The sequence below is a fragment of the Eschrichtius robustus genome, chromosome 13 (genome assembly GCF_028021215.1).
Source record: "Eschrichtius robustus isolate mEscRob2 chromosome 13, mEscRob2.pri, whole genome shotgun sequence".
In the NCBI taxonomy this organism is placed as follows: Eukaryota; Metazoa; Chordata; class Mammalia; order Artiodactyla; family Eschrichtiidae; genus Eschrichtius; species Eschrichtius robustus.
This window is the reverse complement of record NC_090836.1, coordinates 46453391-46471590: the sequence shown is the minus strand read 5'-3', so window position 1 is coordinate 46471590 and position 18200 is coordinate 46453391. Positions and strand designations below refer to the sequence as shown.

Here is an 18200-nt window from a genome sequence, read left to right as displayed (position 1 = left end):
ACTGTGTGTTTTATCAGGTGCTCCTTTGAGTTCTTAGTGCCAGATTAGACCGGATAAGGAGAGCTTCAGGGGCAAATATTATAGCGAATTAGCCATAATGCCTTTATCCTTTAGAAAAGAGAACAAGGAAAAGGATTGAGTATGTCCCTTTAAGCCTATTTATTTACTTCTCTCATACTCACAGGCATCCTTTTACTTCTTTATCCTCCATGAAGAGGCCAAGTTTCACCCTGAATCTTTGCTTCAGCAGGTTGACATGACCCACTGGAATAAGATAGGGAGAACACTGTGGGTTTTAGGAGGTGCAAAGGATATAAACACAAGGACTAGTGATTGGTAGTCTATAATGGAATGGAGTCCAGAGTCCCTCCCTTTTCTGGAGTCTGGAAGGGCCCTGTTTTCAAGAGTGACTTGTCTGGTTTCAGTCGAAGCCAATATGTGGGATCCTGTTGGTTATGCAGTTCAGGAAAGGAGATTGGCTGGGTACCCCTCAGAGCTAGAAGTATGGGGATTCAGAGTATGACAGGATGTCAGAGGTATTAAGCATTATTACCAGATCATTGGGAACGTAAGCTTTGGACTGGAGGCTTCTATTTTCTAGTCAAGCCTTATGCTAGTTTAGTTTGTCTTCTATTGCAGAAATATACTTTTGCAGCTTTGGTGGCAATGTTTCATAGATACTACTAAAATCCATTTTCCTTTGCTGAGCCTCCTATTTAGAAAGATTTGGCTCTCCCTAAGCAGGGTTGCTTGTTTGCATTTGAATTTTCATGTAGATCTGAGACCTGCTACTTAATCTTTTTGGACGTGTTGGTATAGGGTTTCTCCTCTTAATCTTTACTTCTGTACATCTATATAAGGTTGGGTTTTGTTTGGTTTTCTGATAATAAAGCTTAAGAGCTTGGCACCATACCTGAAGACTTTGGTCTCATTATCAGATCCCATGTTGCTGTGGTGTAATTCCTCGTTCCCATTTCTACTAACACCTCTGTCTGGTTTTGTAATTAATAGAAAAGTAATGGTTTGATCACCTTCCTAACAAGAATCTCTTTCCACAAAGTCTCCTTGGTTGCTGGAGGACAAGGACCTAAGTTTAGAATGAGGAGATCCAAAGATTGCCCATTTGTTGTGAATTTTGCCCCATTCTGAAACTTTGGAGAAATGAACAAAAAGGAATGCCGGTTAAAGTTCTTCCTCCTATCATCTCTGGCCTATACTGTCTGCCTCCCTTTTCTTCAGGCCCTGATTCTGAGGCTAGCTTTTCCTTTCTCTTACTCTGTCTCTCTGAAAACGGAACCAGAGAGAATTAGTTCAGTTCTGTAGCTTTACAGAGATCATAGATTCAGGAAGGGTTTTCTACCCAAAATAAAAAAGAGGTAGAGGAATAGGGCAGATGCTGATAATGGAGTGGAGCACTAGGTCCTTCAGAAGTTTTCTTTACTTTGTCTCCTTATCCTCTATAATGTTCCAGAAAAGTATTCAGCCTCCTCACCCCCAACCCCTGCCCCCAGGATTCTCTTCCTGAAGCCTAATCAGTCTTTTCCACACTTAAACTCGCTTTCCCCATATCTTTGACACAGTGTTTCTCAATTTGTGTGGATTTTTTACTAGCCCTTTTCATCCCATTCCAGCAGCTGTTCTTATGTTGGTCAGAAGTCTCTCACCTCCAAGCCTGATCACCAGATCCTCCTCTTCCTGTCTCATTGTAATCATTCCACACATACTTTTTGAGTGTGAATAGTTCAGGATGCCTATGTCTTTTTTACTAATTCAGTCTTAAAATAGTAAGTCCCTTGAATGGCAGAACAGGCATCCAAGCTTGCAGTTCTTTATCTGGGATCCAAGTGCCCTTCCTTCCTATCCCCTAGTCTCTTTAGTGTAGCTAATCCGAGATCCAGATGTAGTTAGCTGACTTCAGGCTTCTTTTCCCTGTTCTGAAGCTGTGACATTCTCTGCATACCTGGAAGCTCTTAATGAGGGAGTCTATAAAGATGCGGAGGGAACCAGCTCCGTCAGCTGTAAATCTGCACCTTTTTATGGTTCTCTAGGATCATTCTCTTTTTCTCCACCATCACTCTAAACTGCCCTTCCCCCAACCCCAAATCCTGGGAACTTACTTCTGAAGATACAAGGCTAGAAGCTTCTGTGGGGATGAGGGCTATAAGGAAGGAAGATGTGAATAAGAGCAACACTTCTTGGTGTTGAGTCCTGTTGCCATATCTGACATGAGAAACAGATCAGGGGGAAGGAAAGACCTTATATAAGTAAGTGAGAACAGCTATTTTTCCCTGTTCTCTTTTATGAAGGCCCCTGACATTGTCACTCACCTCTGATTATTGGAATCCACCAAACTCTAATGTCCCCCCCCCTCTTGCAACATGTCCACACTCTTCTTGTTTTCCCTTCCAAAGGGACTGAAAAATGTCAGGTTTTACAACTTTGGGGATCCTTTTTGAGCCCAAAGTACTCCCAGCTTTCTCTTTATTTCTTTTCCTTTCTCAGTTGTCCCAGCCTTTAATTTTTCCACCTCTCAGATCACTTATTAATAGATTAGAGTGAAATATTGTATAGCAACTACTTTGGTGTAATTCCTTGTTCTACCACACTAGCTCAACTGGGTCCAAGACCCTGGGCAAATTACTTAATCATTCTTGACTCTTTTTCTAGACTCTGTGCCAATAGCACCCCTATTGTGAAGGTTGCTGTGAGAATTGTTATTATCATATTTATGTATGGTGCATAATTTTCTTACCATAGTTTGCAGAGTAATCATTCAGTAACTATTGGCTCTTAATTTTACTAGGTGATTTACAATAGAAGTATTTTATTTTCCTTGAGTAGGTTCCAGCTAGAGGGTAGGGGTCTGAGTGGACTAGTTTGTAAGTGTGTATGTGTATGCATACCACATATGCAGGTGCATTTGGGGGTTCAGAGAGTGGGAAGAGGTAGGAGGAGTCCCAATTGCTCCCTTACCTCCAGCTCACTTGCAGGAAAGCTGACGTTGTGGCTGGGGACATTGACTTCCCTGCTTCTGCCTCACTACACACCAGAAGCTCTAAGTGCCACTGCCTGCTGGTTCTTAGCTTGGGGCCCCTGACACAGGCAAAGACAGAGTATAGGTCAGCTTCTCATCCATTAGGTTGCAGGATGTTTGGGGATAAACGTCATCTTGCAGTCTCTTCTGGGTGTCCTCTCAATGTAGGAAACAATGAGCAATGGAGGGGGAGGAACCTATTTTTAGCTCAGGCCAAAAGGTAGGGATAGATGGAGATAAAGCAGTTCATTGGGGAGAGGATACAATATGTAGCACTTCGGTCCTCCCTCAACTTGTAGTTGGTCTGAGGTGTAGCTGGTCTGAGGTGGGGTCAATCTGCTGACAGAACTGACAGGACAGGGAAAGCATGGTGGCACATTGAACCCACATTGTCCCCCATTCTGGATCAGATCGATGTTACAGGAACTTTCCTGTCTTGTTTTCAGTTATAAAGCAAGATTCCTTTGCTACCCCCCCCCCCCCCCCCCGCCTCATGCCCTGGGAAGTATGCTCTAGGTATATGGGCAACATTTTTATAGTAGAATCAAAGAATACTTAAGATGCTTAACCACTCTTGGTACACTGGAAGTTCAAAGTTGGGTTGGTTTGTGGACTTTGTTGAAATTTTGTTGAGGAAACCTAGGGTCAGGGAACTGCAGGAGAATAGGATAGATATTAGCTGAACCATCTCAAGAGGACTTTTAGATCTTCTGTTCTGTGGAGGCTGGGAGAGGGTGTTGTAGTCTTTGGGACTGTTTAGGATCAAGCCTCCAGTGAAGTGTTGTACTAGGTTGCCTTTCTTTCCCATCCTCTGCCCAACCTCCCATGGGCTGCATGTCCCAGCCCTCGTCCCAAATGACCCTAGTGTTCATTGCTTCAAAGACCCCCATCTTCTTAGTCCTTGAGCACAAAGTTTCATTCTCCCTCAGATCCTCTGCTTCCTGGTCTCCAAGGTGTAAACATGGCGCTTGATTAGGGAGAAGAGCTCATCACTGAATTCTAAACTCTTTGACTGCTTTTATTTTTCTTTTTTCAGGTTCAAGTGCTGGATTGTGTCATGTGACCATCCCAAAACTCAGAGCACCCTATGGCCATCTTTGCCCTCTGTCACATAACTTGAAAACTGCCTGATGGCCTTTTTGCAATGGTTCCCTCCAGGAAGCCTTGATCTCAGTGAAGAAGTCCTTTCCCGGCATTCCAGTGCCCCTGTCAGCCCCATACTCCTCAGACACCCTTAACAAACAAAGGCAATCACGCACGCGGTGTAACAAATACACAAATAATAATTACACTAATTATGATCAGAGGGGCACTGGCCAGGTCCACACACATCATAAGGTGGGAGAGGGGAGTACTAGTTCCCACTAGGTTGCTGGGCTGTGCCCCCAAGCCTCTTTACCCCATGCCTCTTTGGGGGTGAGGAGGACCAGGGGAATGAGACTTCAACTCATAGATTTATGTTCATAAGAGAAAGACCCTCCCCCAAAGGTCTTTATTTGGTGGCATTAAAGGGGCATATTCTAAGTGTCCCCCAAGTCTAATGCACCAGCTCTCTAGAATTTGTAGAGGGAAGTCACCTGATGCCTATTGCCCAGCCCCCACCCTGTGCCAAGATCAAGAGACACGGGCATTTGCCCTTGGAGGAGGCGTCTTCTGTTCTTCACTTCTCTGTTCCTTTCTTTCCACCAAGGAAATGTGAATGGTGTTGATGGTCACGTGTATCTTGTTCTCCAAGATTGGGGCATAAGGAATGATGAAGAACGGGGCCAGAGAGGAGAGGCTGGGGGTTAGTATAGCTGCTATCTGGGAGGAGGCAAGTTGAAACACTTAACAGCCCTTGCCCATTCCGGTACCGAAATATCTCACTTTTTCACTGTGGGAATGGTCAGCTCTCCAGCTTGGGCTTACTTTAGTTCAGTACTGTTTGCATCAGACCCACGACTGCTGGCTCTACTTAGAGTGACTATTTTGCTGAAGGTTCTTTCCCCCTCCTCTCCTGACATCCTCTAGGCTCTTGCCTGGAGCCAAGAGGTCTGGAGGTGAGGTATGGATAGGGTATGGATCAGGAGGTTCTCAGCTCCTTGTCTTCAGGCACTGTCCAGCTGGGAGGCAGAGGGGAACTTGTACTCTGAAGCCTGTGACTCCTCTAAGCCTCATCTCTTCACCACTACTCTGGTGCCCTGGTTACCTGTCCCACAGCGAGAGGTATTTTATGTCCATAAAGTGCCCGTGGTAAGTGCTCAGAATTCATCTCTTGGCTGTGGCGGGTGCTGCTATTTCTCATTCCATCGAGGGGAAGAAACTGAGGCACAGTGAGTCCAGAGGAGGGTGGGTCAGGATTGTGGGAGGAATGAATAGGCCCAGCTACTGACCTGGAGTGGCAACCAGTCCCTGCCTGCTTCCTAGCTTTCCAAACCAGGGAGTCTCCATCCTTCCCAACCTCTGCCCTAACTGGCCTTGTCAGGTGCTTTTCCCCACTTGTATTGTCCCCTCCCTGCTGCCAGGTACTGCTAGATTCCAAAAATAAAAGATAAAAATAATTATAGACACTCTGCTCCTTTGTTCTACCCCCTTCCACCCTGAGCTTTGGGGTTGGGGGACTAAAATGTCCCCCTTCCAGAATCCCTTCCACCTTGGTCTGCTGGCTCTATTCCCTAGCCCAGAGCAGTGATTTGGATTCAAATGCCCTGTAACCTTCAGCCTCCTTACAACTCCTTTCTTGACCCCTCCTGACCCTTCCCAGACCTGGGGACTCTGGGCTCTCTCTACTCTTCTTTTTATTGACCTGAAGATAGAGGCTGGGAGCAGAGGCATTCCACAGGCTCTTTGGTCTCTCTCTTGGCTGGGGGGAATTTGGGCATAAGCAGGCCACACCTGTGCCTAAGTCAGTACTGTGAGGGTAGACCTGAGGGTTAAGTTTCGTGGCTCTCATACAGATACTGGATGTTGAGCCCCTCCCTCCCACCCCCCACCCCCCCAGCTCCTAAACCCGAACCTCTTACTGTTTCTGTGACTGCTGGAATTCAGTTCAACCCGTTTGGCTCAGGAAGGTTAAGTAGGGTGATTTTGGGTTGGAAACTTCCATGTGTCAGCCCTCTTGCCCTCTACTCCCATTCTCAACCCTGGAAGCTTTAAACAAGTGCTTAAGTAGGTGAGTATTGAGGAAGAACAGGGTTTGGGAGATAAGGGACAAATAGGGCACAGTGGGCAGGGGCTCATCTATTTCAGTAAAGCCAAATACCAAAAAATGAAAAGTCATAATAAATAAATAAATAAAATTCCCAAATCCTCACTTTTGCCCCTGCCCTCACTTCCCTTCCCCCAGCCACTGCTGGAGGGAGAAAGGGAAGAAGCTAAGAATGGGTTTTGATTTCCTCTCTTACTGAGAATGGTAGTCAGGGGATCTCCCCAGACCATACCAAGCCCCTCACCTTGCCAGTGGAAGAAAGGAGGCTTGGTGTGGGGCTTTCTCAATACTCCATTTCTGTCTCTTTCTCAGGGTTTATCTCTGCCTAGTCTCTGTCTCTTCTGCATCTCTATCCCTTTGCCTTCTTCTCACTGCTGCTCTTTTTGTTCCTCTGTCTCTATTCCTCTGCACTACCTCTGTCTCTACGTCTCTCTGTCTTCTTGCCAAACCTTCTCACCTCAAACCTCAAAAACTCCCCACCTGACCATGCCCCCTCTTCTTCCCCCTTTCCCCCAAACCCCTCACCCCTGAATTCCCCACCTGCCTCCCTCGGTTGTATTGCACACTGCTTGGGCAGGGAACAAGGTGTGATGTTCATCCGAAGAGGTGGAGGGAGCTCTAGGGCCTGGGGGGAGGGGGTCAGGGCTGGGGGTCTAGGGGTAGGGTCTGCTGGGGAGGCATCCTCTGTCCCCCACCTTAGGAGCAGCCACAGCGATCCACCACCATGCCAGGGATCTTGCCGTAGATAATCTGCTGCTTGTCATTGAAGTAGAGCATGTTGATGGGGGACATCTTGGTGGGGGTACAGCAGGGCCCAGCAGAGCCTCTTGGGTTAGCCTGTTGCACCAAGTGGGTGTGCGGATACTTTTGCATGAACATGTACTCGCACTGGCCGGAGCAGTAGTTGGCCTTGTAGCGTTTAGGTGCGATGATCCAGTCCCAGCCAAAAGCCTCAAAGTCCACAGTGAGGGGGTATCGGCAGCAGCGGGACTCACTTGAGTGCTCATCGCAGTCCAGGCCCAGGTTCCGCCGGGACCGTTTTGTGTTCTCTAGGACTCGAAGCTCCATGAAAGGATGCTGGGGGTGAGGGAGAGGAGAAATAGATGTGATAGAGCCTTGCAGAGCTCTTACTCCCTGTTTCTTCTCACCTGCCCCTCAAAGGGGCATCAGAACAGAGATGCTATTGATTTCTCAGCTTCTCCAACGCTCCCATCCCCAGCCCGTCTTTTACCCACTTTTCTTGCCAGCTAGCCACCTCTCCCTCAACTCACCTTCCCCAATTCTCTCTCTTCCGGCAACCTGATCCTCATCAGCCCCTTGGCCCAAGGTCTCAACAACAGCCCATCTTTGTTGTCCCATGAATCTATTTACTCAAATAGATTTACTTCACCCCAAATCTAGTTTTCAACTGTTGCCCCCCTTGGATCTCTGAAAAGTGATAGCACCCCATTACCACCACCTAACTCTCCTCTAGAATCAGCTCCGGGCCCTAGAAAAATAATGCTGGTCCCCAACCCACTTTACGTTTCTGGTCTACCATTTCCAACACCCCACCTCCTCAGGGCCAGGTTATACATATCTGCCAATATCTCAGGCTCCCTGCTCACCAGCCCCTCGGCTCCCGGCCCCAGGGAGGTGACAGCCAGGTCTGTGCCACTGGGATCAAAGGCGTTGATCTCGATGCCCCAGTTGCTCTGTGGCTGGCGGAACCAGCTATGTAGTACTTGCTTGAAGTCGATGCTTTGCCAGTGGCCGGAGCGTGAGTGCAGGTCAATTTTGAGCGAGCGGATACGGATGTGACGCCGGCCTCCGCCCCCTCCCCCTGCGGTCCCTTCCCCAGTTAGGGGTTTCAGTCGCAAGATCTGCAGGTAGACTGTGGCTGGACGGGGCACAGGCCGGAGATAAACCCACAGCTGGGCCTTCAGTACCTTTGTGAACATCACCTTGGGGCTGAAGTGGAAATGGCAGCAGAGAGGGCTGCCATCTGTCTGCACCGCAGGGTCAGCTGATAAGAGAGAAGGGGGCACAGTATCAGCACATGGTGTCTGTGGAGGGGGACGCTGGCAACTCAGACTCCTCAGCCTGTGTTTTCCAGTTCTTTACCCTTCTTCCCTGCCTGTCTTCTTGACTACCATGTCACTGGTACCTAGAACAGCAACCCCTGCTCTCCCTGTAAGATAACGGCTCTATCAGGCCTTACTGATCTACACCCCTTCTTTAATCTGTCTGCCCTAATGCAGAGGTTCCTCTCTACCAGATAACCTGCAAAGATAGTTGTTAGGGAATTCTTCCACCTTCAGTCTTCCCTTCCTCCAACTTTCCCTAGCATGTAGGGCTCCAACTTTTCCTGAACCTTTGATGCTCTCCATAAAAGCCAAAGCTCATATCACACCTGCTGTCCCCAGGTCACCTTGCCCCATTTCTGCTCTGTTTTGTCTGGTGGCCAGGTGGAGCCCGGCACAGCCCCCAAAACAGATGGCCTCAGGGAATAGATAACCCAGGGTCCAGATAGGGAGCATGGGCTAAATTTATTCCATGAAGTAAACCAGAATTCAAATCTAGGCTTCTTCCATCATTCCCACCAGAAACAACACACCCAAAAGAATGGAACTACTCAAGCACTCCCCATGCATCTGACTGCTCAGTCCCTTGACCCTGAGAAAAGTTCCCTCAGCTGCTGCTTCCTCATCACCATTAATGCCTCCACTTTTAAGAAAGGGAAGAACTACCTCCGTGTATTTTTTCTCCTACTTTCCCAAAGCATCAGAACTAGTATTCAGCACATCAGATCAACTTTAATCAGTCTTCTCGCCCCTAAGCTTCCTTTGGTTTCTCAGTCCAGTGCCAGTGAGTCTTTACAAAGGTTTAACATCCCAACTTTACATTTTGGCCAATTTCCCCTTGTTTTGGATAATAAACTGACCCTTCTTGAGTTTAAAGGATGATTCTCAATATCTGCCTCTACTTCCATTTCAGCTCCTCTCAGTTCCCCTTTCTAATCTCTTAAATCAGTTGGGAGTGCCCTAAATCATGTTTCTATTGGATATTAATTCTCACTCTAAATAGCCTGAGAAAGAATCGGGAATGAGCTTCCAGAGCCATGTAAGGATGATCAGGAAGTCCAAGCCCTTATGTATCATGCCCAGGTCTGCATAATCATGGAGAATTTATCATCTGTTGTTTCATCAGCACTCCCCCACCCCCATCCTAGGAGAAGGAGGATACTTCAAGTGAGATGGGGAGGAAAGTACTTAAAGATCTTCACATATTCAGGACACAAGACACAAAGTTCCTTTGCAGCTTTCCCTTGGTTCTTTTCCAAAGTCCCAGGGCACTGGTAGTCCAGTTATCCTCCAGCTGGAGCTTCAGTGATAGTGCAGTGGGGTAGGGTTTGGGGAGTGGAGACGGGGGATTAGGAGAGTCCCTGGGGCAGGGTAGCTGCTGGTGAGATGGAGAGTGACAAGCAACAATCCAAATAGCGTGCTATGCCTAATTTCAGTATAGGGATTGTTTTATTTCCCTGCCTGTCTTCACCATTAGGTACTAATCTCCATGACAGCAGACACTGTGTCGATGCTGTTTCTGTTTTGCTCACCATTGTAGCATTATTGCCTCCCATAGTACTGGGGCAGTGTTCAGTAAGTGCATGCTGAATGAACTCCCTAAACTCCCAATCTTAAATTATATAGGCAAGTGCCTGAAAGTTCTTCCCGGCATCTAAACACTGTTCTTTGACTACAGTTGAAGTGGGTTTAATCACTGCCTGACTCATTAACCAGTATCTGACCTTATTCACCAAGCTTCTCAGTGATACAGATAATAATCCTTGCTTCATAGGAGTGCTGAGCATTAAATAAAGAACGTGAAAATAGCAGTAGTTTCTCAGTTGGTTTATCGTTAGTTTTCTAAACTCTAAACATATGTCCCTACGTAAGTTGACCCAAGGCTTAGTAATGGGGGACTGGGCTCCAGGGCCCCATCTCTCTAAGTCTTTGGTTCCTTCAGGCAGAGTCCCCCATCCTCACCCCCGGGAATCACCATACACTTCTCCCCCACTGGATATGAGGACAGTTGGTATCACAAGGGGACAGGATGAAGACATTTGGAGAAAGAAAAGGGAAAGGAGAAGAAACAGGGGACTGGAGATGGTGAGGGAGATAAGAATCGAGAAAAGACAGAGATGAAGGCATGTTAGAAGAGATTGACAGAGAAATGGAAAAAAGAAGGAAGAGAGTGGAAGATCACGGTAGGGGGAGAAGAAATAGGTTTGGGAGCTGGAGAACACTGGGAGAGGAGGAGGGATGCAAAAGGAGTGAGTGGGGGTTAAGAAGCTGAAAGGAGGGAAGTAGCTAAGACTAGTGGGGTAGAGAGAAAGGATGGAAGGAAACAGAGGGAAGAACAAAGAAGCAGGTAGAGCCACAGAGGGAAACAAGGGGCTTGAGAGAGTCCCCAACACACACACAGGCCCAGCTCCCAAAGGGAGGGTAAGGAGCCACATCTGTGTTGGATTGATCCGGGTTGGTGGCAGGCAGCAGGTCAGGTTTAGTAGGCGGCTCTGTTCTGGAGAGAGGTCATTGCACTATTTTCAGCAAAAGCCCAACCCCCTCTCTGCTCACCACCTCCTCCTCTTCCCTCACGCCCCACTCCCAAACACCAAACACACTTTCCTTACTCCGGCTGGAAGGCCTAGGGGCAGGAGGTTGGACTGAGAGGGCAGGGGCCTCTTGGTGTAGGGAGGAGAGAGAGAAACTGAGGGGCTGGGCTTGGCTCCCAGAAGGGCAAGGGAGCTGGGTTCCCAGGATGAAGGCTGCGGTGGGAGAGCCTGAGAGGGTGGAGGAACTAGGGCAGGCACTGCAGCCTAGGAGAGGTGGGGGCTGGGGTCCAGGGTTGAGGGTTGGGGGAGGGGAGGAAGGGGGAGGGGAGCGGAGGCCATCGCTGCTGACAAACACCTCCCCCGATTAGCAGAGCACAAGTCTCTTATTAAAGCGGGTCCCTGGGGATTAGACTATAAAAGTCTCTTTTTCCTTTTCCCCTCTCTCCCTCCCCGCCCCTCGGCTTCCCCTCCCTCCCTTAAGAGCTCAGCTTGGCTCTTAAAGGGGACGTACAATACCTGGATGGAGACCCAGTTCCCTAGTTATCCAAGTCCGGGGTGGCAGGAGGGTAGAAGCCGAGGTGGGACCCCACCTGCTGGTGTCCTTCCCCGTCCTCCCCAGCCCCTGAGTCTAAACAGCATTTCCCAAACTGTGTGTGCAGTGTCTGTTCACTTCCTGCATCCCCATTACCAGAGCTAACTCTGGGCTCAGGCCTATTGGTTAAGAGATGCTAGGGATAGAATGAGCAAGGGGAAGTCCTCAGCTCCATCACTCATTCTGGAAATCCTCACACACTGCACCACACAGACCAAAGTATCTTTTTCCTCTGCACCCTTCACCTTCTTCCAGCAAACTCTTTTCAGAATCCCTCTACCACTCTCCGTTTCTAACTCTTGCTATCCCTGCCCCCACCCCTGCCCTCAGCCAGTCTCAGACTGACCCTAGCTTCTATAAAGCACAAGCCTTAAGAGCAGAAGGGAGACTGAGGAACTCAAGACCAGATCCTAGGCCTTCCCACCCCCCACCCCAGGTTAGTTTCCTAGTCCTCCGAGTGTTCTTTACAGCCCTGACCGGTACTGTGGAGTTAGGGTCACAGAAAAACTGGTGGCAGTGTGAGGCACTCAGCCTCCCGGATGCACGCCTGGGTTCCTGTGCCTCTCCCTGGGGGGCGGGCCACTAGGACTCCCCTCAGCCCCCAGCTTTTTATGACCCATCTGCCAATAAACCGGTCTCCCCCTCTTCTGTTCAGAGCCATAAAACCAAACAGTTGTGGGGTCGGGGGCGACTTGCCAAACCACTAGGGCATAAGGGAGGGCCTGGCTCCCTAGAGTTGTTGGGATGGGGGAGACCTCAGTGGGGGAGGGGAAAAGGGAGTCATCTGACCTTAGGGGGGAGCTGGGGGGTTTCGGGCGGGGGGGAAAGTGTTGGCCTGGATTTTCCAGGCCATAAAATTTCAAAGCAGCTCAAGTCTATTAACATGTTCATCTTCCGTTTGGCCAGGGACTAGGATGCCTGGGTCCCCCCCTCCCCCTCCCCTCCCCCCCATCTATTGCTTTCTTTATCCCCCTAGGTCTTCCTCTCTCGCCTCAAGTCTGGCTGCGGCTAAGGGCACGTGAACATGGGATACAACACTCAGGTTTGAACTGCCAAATGGGTGCCCTTAGCCCCAGCGCAACGGAGTTGAGTTCTCTGAGCTCGGTTAGTACCAAGAAGGTACAGCTTTCCCGGCCCCTTGGGAGACCTGGTGTCAGAAGGGCTCCGATGGGACGGGTGCCAGCTGGACTGACGGGAGAGATACAGGGCTCTGGGATCTCATTCCTGGGAGAAGGAGAGGAGCACTAGGTTTTCTGCAGCCCGGGGGGCGCGTTGCGAAGCCCAAGGTGGAAGGGGTGCTGAGTTGGTGCCAGGGCCATTGGGAGGCGGAGAGCACGGCAGCCCGGCTGGGACTGCAGGGGTTCCGAAGCCCCCCGCTCCTGTTCTCCAGCCTCTCCACCAGGGTCCTTCAGGACTGAGTTGCTGTCCCTACCCCTCTGCTGCAGGGGGACCCCAGCTTCCCCGAAACACCCCCACACACATACACACACACACACACACACGGGTGGGAAGCCGTATCTCGCAACCCTTTCCGTTTGCCCCCTCACCTCCGGGAGCGGGGCATGCACACAACTCCGCAGCCCATCTCCACAGCTCGAAAAACTTGTGGAGCAGCCCCCGCCCCCCAATCCATCAAGTTTTCGCAGAAAAGGCTTCCCGGCCGGAGCAACCGGGAGCTCCCCGCTTCGGAGCGGGAGCCACTCACTTTCCCGGAGCCGGAGTGGGAGCCAGCATCCCACCGCTCATGCCCCGCCTCCCACTTACTCTCCTGGGCCATGCTAATGACAGTCTCGGTGGTGGCGTGGTACTCGTCCTCCTCCAGGAAGTCCTCGGGCTGCAGAGCGTCGCCCTGGAAGTCGTGCAGGTCCAGGATCTGTTGCAGCGGCGGCGCCTTGGGCAGCAGCTGCTTCACCACCTCGCGGCTGATGTTGGGCGCCTCCTTGAGCCGCAGTTTGCTCAAGATCTGCGACTTGATGCTCTCCAGGCGCAGCTCGCGGCTGTGCTGCCGCCACACGCACACGGGGCAGCCGTCGGGCTCGGGCGCCACGGACGGGACCGGCCGGCTCGAGCGCTCCCCCCCGGCCCCCGCCGCCGCCGCCGCCGCCGCCGCCGCCGCCGCCGCGGGGCCCTCGGCCGCCTCCCCCCGGGGCCGCAGCTCCAGGGCGAGGAGCAGGAAGCCCAGCAGCAGCGGGGCCGCGAGCACCATGCTGGAGGGGAGGGGTGGGAGGACTGGGGGGCGGGGACGCCGGAGTCCCGCGGGGAGGGGGCGGAGGGAGGAGGGAGGGAGGAGGAGGGGGTCCGGGCGGCGCGGGATTGGGGGCTGCCCGGCCGAGGGGGGGCCGGGGGGGCCGGGGGCGGTGGGCGCGCGGGCGGGGCGGGCGGGCGGCCGGGGCGGGCGGCTGGGGGGGCCCGAGCCCGGGCCAGGCCCTTTATAGCCCCGGCCCCCGTGTCGTCAGCGGCCGCGATTGGCTGCGGAGCCAACAAAAGAGGCAGCGCTGTCATCCGAGGCGAGAGAGGGAGCCGGAGAGAGCCGAGGAAAAGAGAGAGAGGGAGGGAGCGAGGGCTCAGAGAGACGGAGAGACAGAGTATTGGGGTGGGGGAGAGGAAAGGAGAGATAGAGAAAGTCAGAGTCAGAGAGACCAAGGAGACACTGAGAGATAAAGGGGGGAAGACACAGACCAGAGGCACAGAGATAGAGGGGGAGGAAGAGGAGGGAGAGACAAAGCGGGGTGGGGGTGGGGGTGGGGGGAGAGAGGGTCAGAGGGGGGAAGACACAGAGAGGAGAGACTTAACTAGAGACAGAGAAGGAAAGTGACAGGCATAACTAGTGGGGGAGTCACGAGACAAAGATAGGGGAGAGAGACTAGAGGGAGGAGAGGGGGTATGGCTAGACAGGGGGAGAGCTGGAGGTCTACAGATCCAGACCACAGGAGGTCAGGGGTGCATAGAGATGGGAACAGGGCAGAGGAGCTGATGGGACGGAGACCAGAACCCTGGGAATGAGAGAGGGAGAGAAATCAGGAGGGGGAGGCGGGGGAGGCCCAGAGACTGGGCAATACCTAGGGAGCCCCTTGGTAGACACAGAGAAGGCAGACACAGAGGATCAGGGGAAGGCAGAGATGGCAAGACAGAGACTCCTGAGGGAAGAAACAGAGACAGCCCAGCGACGAGAGTCAGCGTTGGTGGGAGCATTGAGAGCACAAGGGGGAGGAGGTGAATTTGAGCCCAGAGGAGCCCCAGCTATCAGAAGTAGCCCAGTACCAGAAGTGGGGAGGGTGTGGAGGGAAGCATCAGGCTGGGCTCATCAGGGGGATCAAGAAGCAAGAGATGGACATGGGGGTTAGTGAGGAAGAATAGGAGAAGAAGAGACCAGGGACAATCTGAGAAGGTGGAGAGGTGGTGGGAAGCCCTGAGACCAGAGGAAGACTTAGAGCTGGGAAGAATGTGTACTTGAAACTGAGGATTGATAAGGCGATAAGGGAGTCAGTAGGCTGGAAAAGGCAGGAAGTGGGGACCACTAGGGGAGGAGTGGGAGGAAACAGGGCCAGAGACCACTGTGCTTGCAGAGGAATCTGGACCTCTGGATTTTTGGATCTGCAGGGTCTTGGAAGTCTGGGAAGGGGCTTGTAGTTGCAGGGGTGAGGATGAGAGGGAGGTCTGCCTTCAGATGCCTTAGTTGGAGAAAGTAAGTCCCAAGGGGAGAAACCCAGATGTAGGACCAGCCCTAGTCTTCAGGTGTAACCCTGGGTACAGCCAGAGGGCAGAGTATAAGAGTGCCAAGGTATTAAAATGCCCCTGAAGTGCTTAACTTCTGGTTCTGGATACCTCTTCCCAGACCTCAGTTTCTTCAGGCTGATTTCTTGAGTCTAAAGCCCTAGAGGTCAATAGACAACCAGTAGATTGAAAATATTTGAGGGGATCAGATCAGATCTTGCTTGTTTCCTGGCACACACAATGTTGACTGAATACGTGGATGAACATTATTGGGCTTCTCAGGCAGAACAGAGAGACATTGGTTTCCGCTTTGCATTAGATGGAGCACTGGGTGTAAGGACAGAGTTGGTCTGGGGAGCTGGAGTGGAATGAGGTTAGAAACTGGGGGTCCAGGTGTGAAGGAGGAAGGTTGGGTAGGGATGAGGAGGACCAAGCTGGGGAGCTTTGAAGAAATGATCCATTCCATGGAGAGCAGGAACTAAGACTGCAGCAGAATGAAAAAAAGCAAAAAACCCAAAAATCTTAGACAGCTGGTTCCCTCCAAGACACGAGCATCTCAACATTTCATCAAGTTTTTTTCATCTATAAAATAGGATCACATTGCCTGCCTTCAACTGGCTGTGAGGATTACACAACAATCAATTAATAGTGGCCTTCATGGGCTTCTTTTTCATGATTATTTGCTTTCTTTTCTGATTTCCCAGAGCAGTGATTACCTTCACCACATATTCTGGCATATCCTGTTCTCCAAAATGTTTCTCTGATGTCATATCCTCAGCAAAATTGCAAACTTCCTTGAGAGCAGAGGTGGTGTCACCTCTTTCTCCCTCAGAGGAGGTGGCCCAGCTTTCACTTCCCTACCAAACATGTAGCTAGCGGCAGGTCTATGAGAGATGCAAAGATAAGTAAGACTTGGCCCCCTTTTTCAGGGGCCAGATGCCTCCTTGATATCGCCATCTGGACACACCCTCAAATATCATAGTTTAAATATGGTAAACAGAGAACTTCTCTCCCCTGAACTGTGCCCCCATCCTGCTCTGTTTTGTTTTAGTGAATGACACTCAATCATCCAGGTCAAAAACCTGGATGTAGCCTTCACCCTCTTTCTCTTGATCACTTCCGAATCTTTGCACAAGTTGTTTCCTCTTCTTGAACAACTCCCCTTCCTACCTCCACTCCCTCCCTCCCCCCCCAATTTACTCTTTCTTCAGGTCTCAGTATAGATGAGATTCTGGACATGTCTTCCAGGAGTCCATTCCTGACTTCCAAGACTAGAGTAGATGCTACTCCTAGCTATACCTGCACCATCCTGTGTGTCACGGAGGTTAATCACATAGCTTCTAAACTCAAACTAGGCTGCCTGGGTTCAAGCCCCAGCTCTCCCCCTTTCCTGGCTGTGTGAACTTGGCTCTATGCCTCAGATTCCTCATCTGTAAGGTGGAGATAACAATACTGTACCTCTTTCATAAAGTTATGAAGATTAACTGCCTGACACACAGTTCTAAATGAGATAATTAGTCATTACTACTACCCAACTTATCAGCCTCACACTGTGAGACCCAAGAGAGCGGGAGCTTTTTTCACCAAAGTATTCCTTAACGGCTTTGAATAAAGAATGAATGAACCCTGCCCACTGGCTCTGGTCAGAGCCAGGTTAGGGAAAGAAAACTGTGTATTTATGGCCATAAGGAGTTATGGGTATCTGCCAAATACTAGAGAGCAAGAGTCTGGAACTTGTGAGACAGAAAGGATTTTCTGCCTCCTGGCTTCCTCCCGCGGGTTACAGGACTGCATTTAATCCAATGAGTGGGCAAGACTTCCATCTGGTGGTCGAATCTGGAATTTCTGCTTGGAGGTGGGTCTAAAACGACTTTTTTTTTTTTTTTGCATACTTTGTGTATTTTCACTTTAGATTTCTAGTTCAAGAAGTTCTATATCATAATGTATTAAGCCTTGTTTCTCTCTCCACCCCCTCCTAGATCTTGCCTCTTTCCTTGAGTTCCCTCCGGCTTGGTACTGTTGGGTTCCCTTGAGTTGCAGGTAAACCTTGGGAGGTCTCTTTCAGGAGCTTCAGACTTCCAGCTGCCCTAGACCCAGTCCCGAGGAGGGGACCCTGATGGCTTTACTGAAAAGGAATTTGGAGAGATGTGGCCATTTAGATCCTTCCTCATCACAACACTAGCTAACCAGGGTTTAGGGCCCCGCCCACTGCCCTGGTCTCCCAGGCAACTGTCTTCCTGCCAAGGGTGCCCCTCTCCCGGTGTTACCCAGGCAACCTTCAGGCCCGCCTCCTTCAAGGTCCTGACTGGTTCATAGCAAATGTGGGTTGGGGTGTAAGGGAGGCACTGAGCTTTGAAGGGTGTGAGCTGCTGGGAGAGAAGCAGGGATGAGGTTTCAAGAGCTGCTGTAGGCAAGAGGTGCTTGTGTAGCCCTGGGTAGAGGGTCCCTTATGTTACATCCTCAGGAAAAGGAACTGCAGGTCCCAGGTGCTGGTCACCAGGGTTCGAGGCCAGAGACACCTGGACCACTTTCAGGGCTGCAGACCCCAGCAAAGGGGAGCCACTGTGAGGAGGAGGGGCTCCTGCTATCCTGCACTGCTACCATGCACTGAAACTGCCTTGTCCATCAGAGCTGGGCTTAGTGGGCAGTAACTCATGACCTCTAATCCCATCTCTTCTTGCTTCGTCCTCCTAAAGACCCTGTTACTAGGGTCAGTGGACTCTTTCCCTGGCACTGCAGGTCTTTCCAAGGAGGGGAAAGGCTGGGCCATTGAGAAGTAGCTGGGAAGGGGGGCTTCCCTAGGAGGGGCTTTCCCCTCCTGGCCCTCCCAGCAGGAGCCTCAGGGAATGTGGTGTGGGGAGGCTATTCTGGGCTGGGGAGAGTATGTTTGTGGAATGGGCCCCTCCCAGGTCCCTGCCCACAAACCCTGAAGCCCTCAGAGAGAACCTCCCTGTGTAATTACCATCCTCTCCTACACCACTATTCTAAACCCTATAATTATCCTGCCTGTATTGCCTGGCAGGCCTGTTAACCTCTTTAACCCCGAGGCCCTCTAGGAGAAGTTGGAGGTTGGGAAGAG

At 51.0% G+C, this 18200-nt stretch overlaps 1 protein-coding gene across 1 annotated transcript; it reads right to left on the bottom strand.

The window, feature by feature from the left end:
* Positions 1-6752: 6752 nt before the first annotated feature.
* Positions 6753-13613, bottom strand: GDF11 (growth differentiation factor 11). Its single transcript, XM_068560279.1, has 3 exons — positions 13172-13613; positions 7829-8226; positions 6753-7298 (listed from the first exon to the last, which is right to left on the bottom strand). Exons 1-3 carry the CDS (start codon positions 13611-13613, stop codon positions 6918-6920), a joined length of 1221 nt encoding a protein of 406 aa, XP_068416380.1. The 3' UTR covers positions 6753-6917.
* Between the last annotated feature and the right edge of the window lie 4587 nt (positions 13614-18200).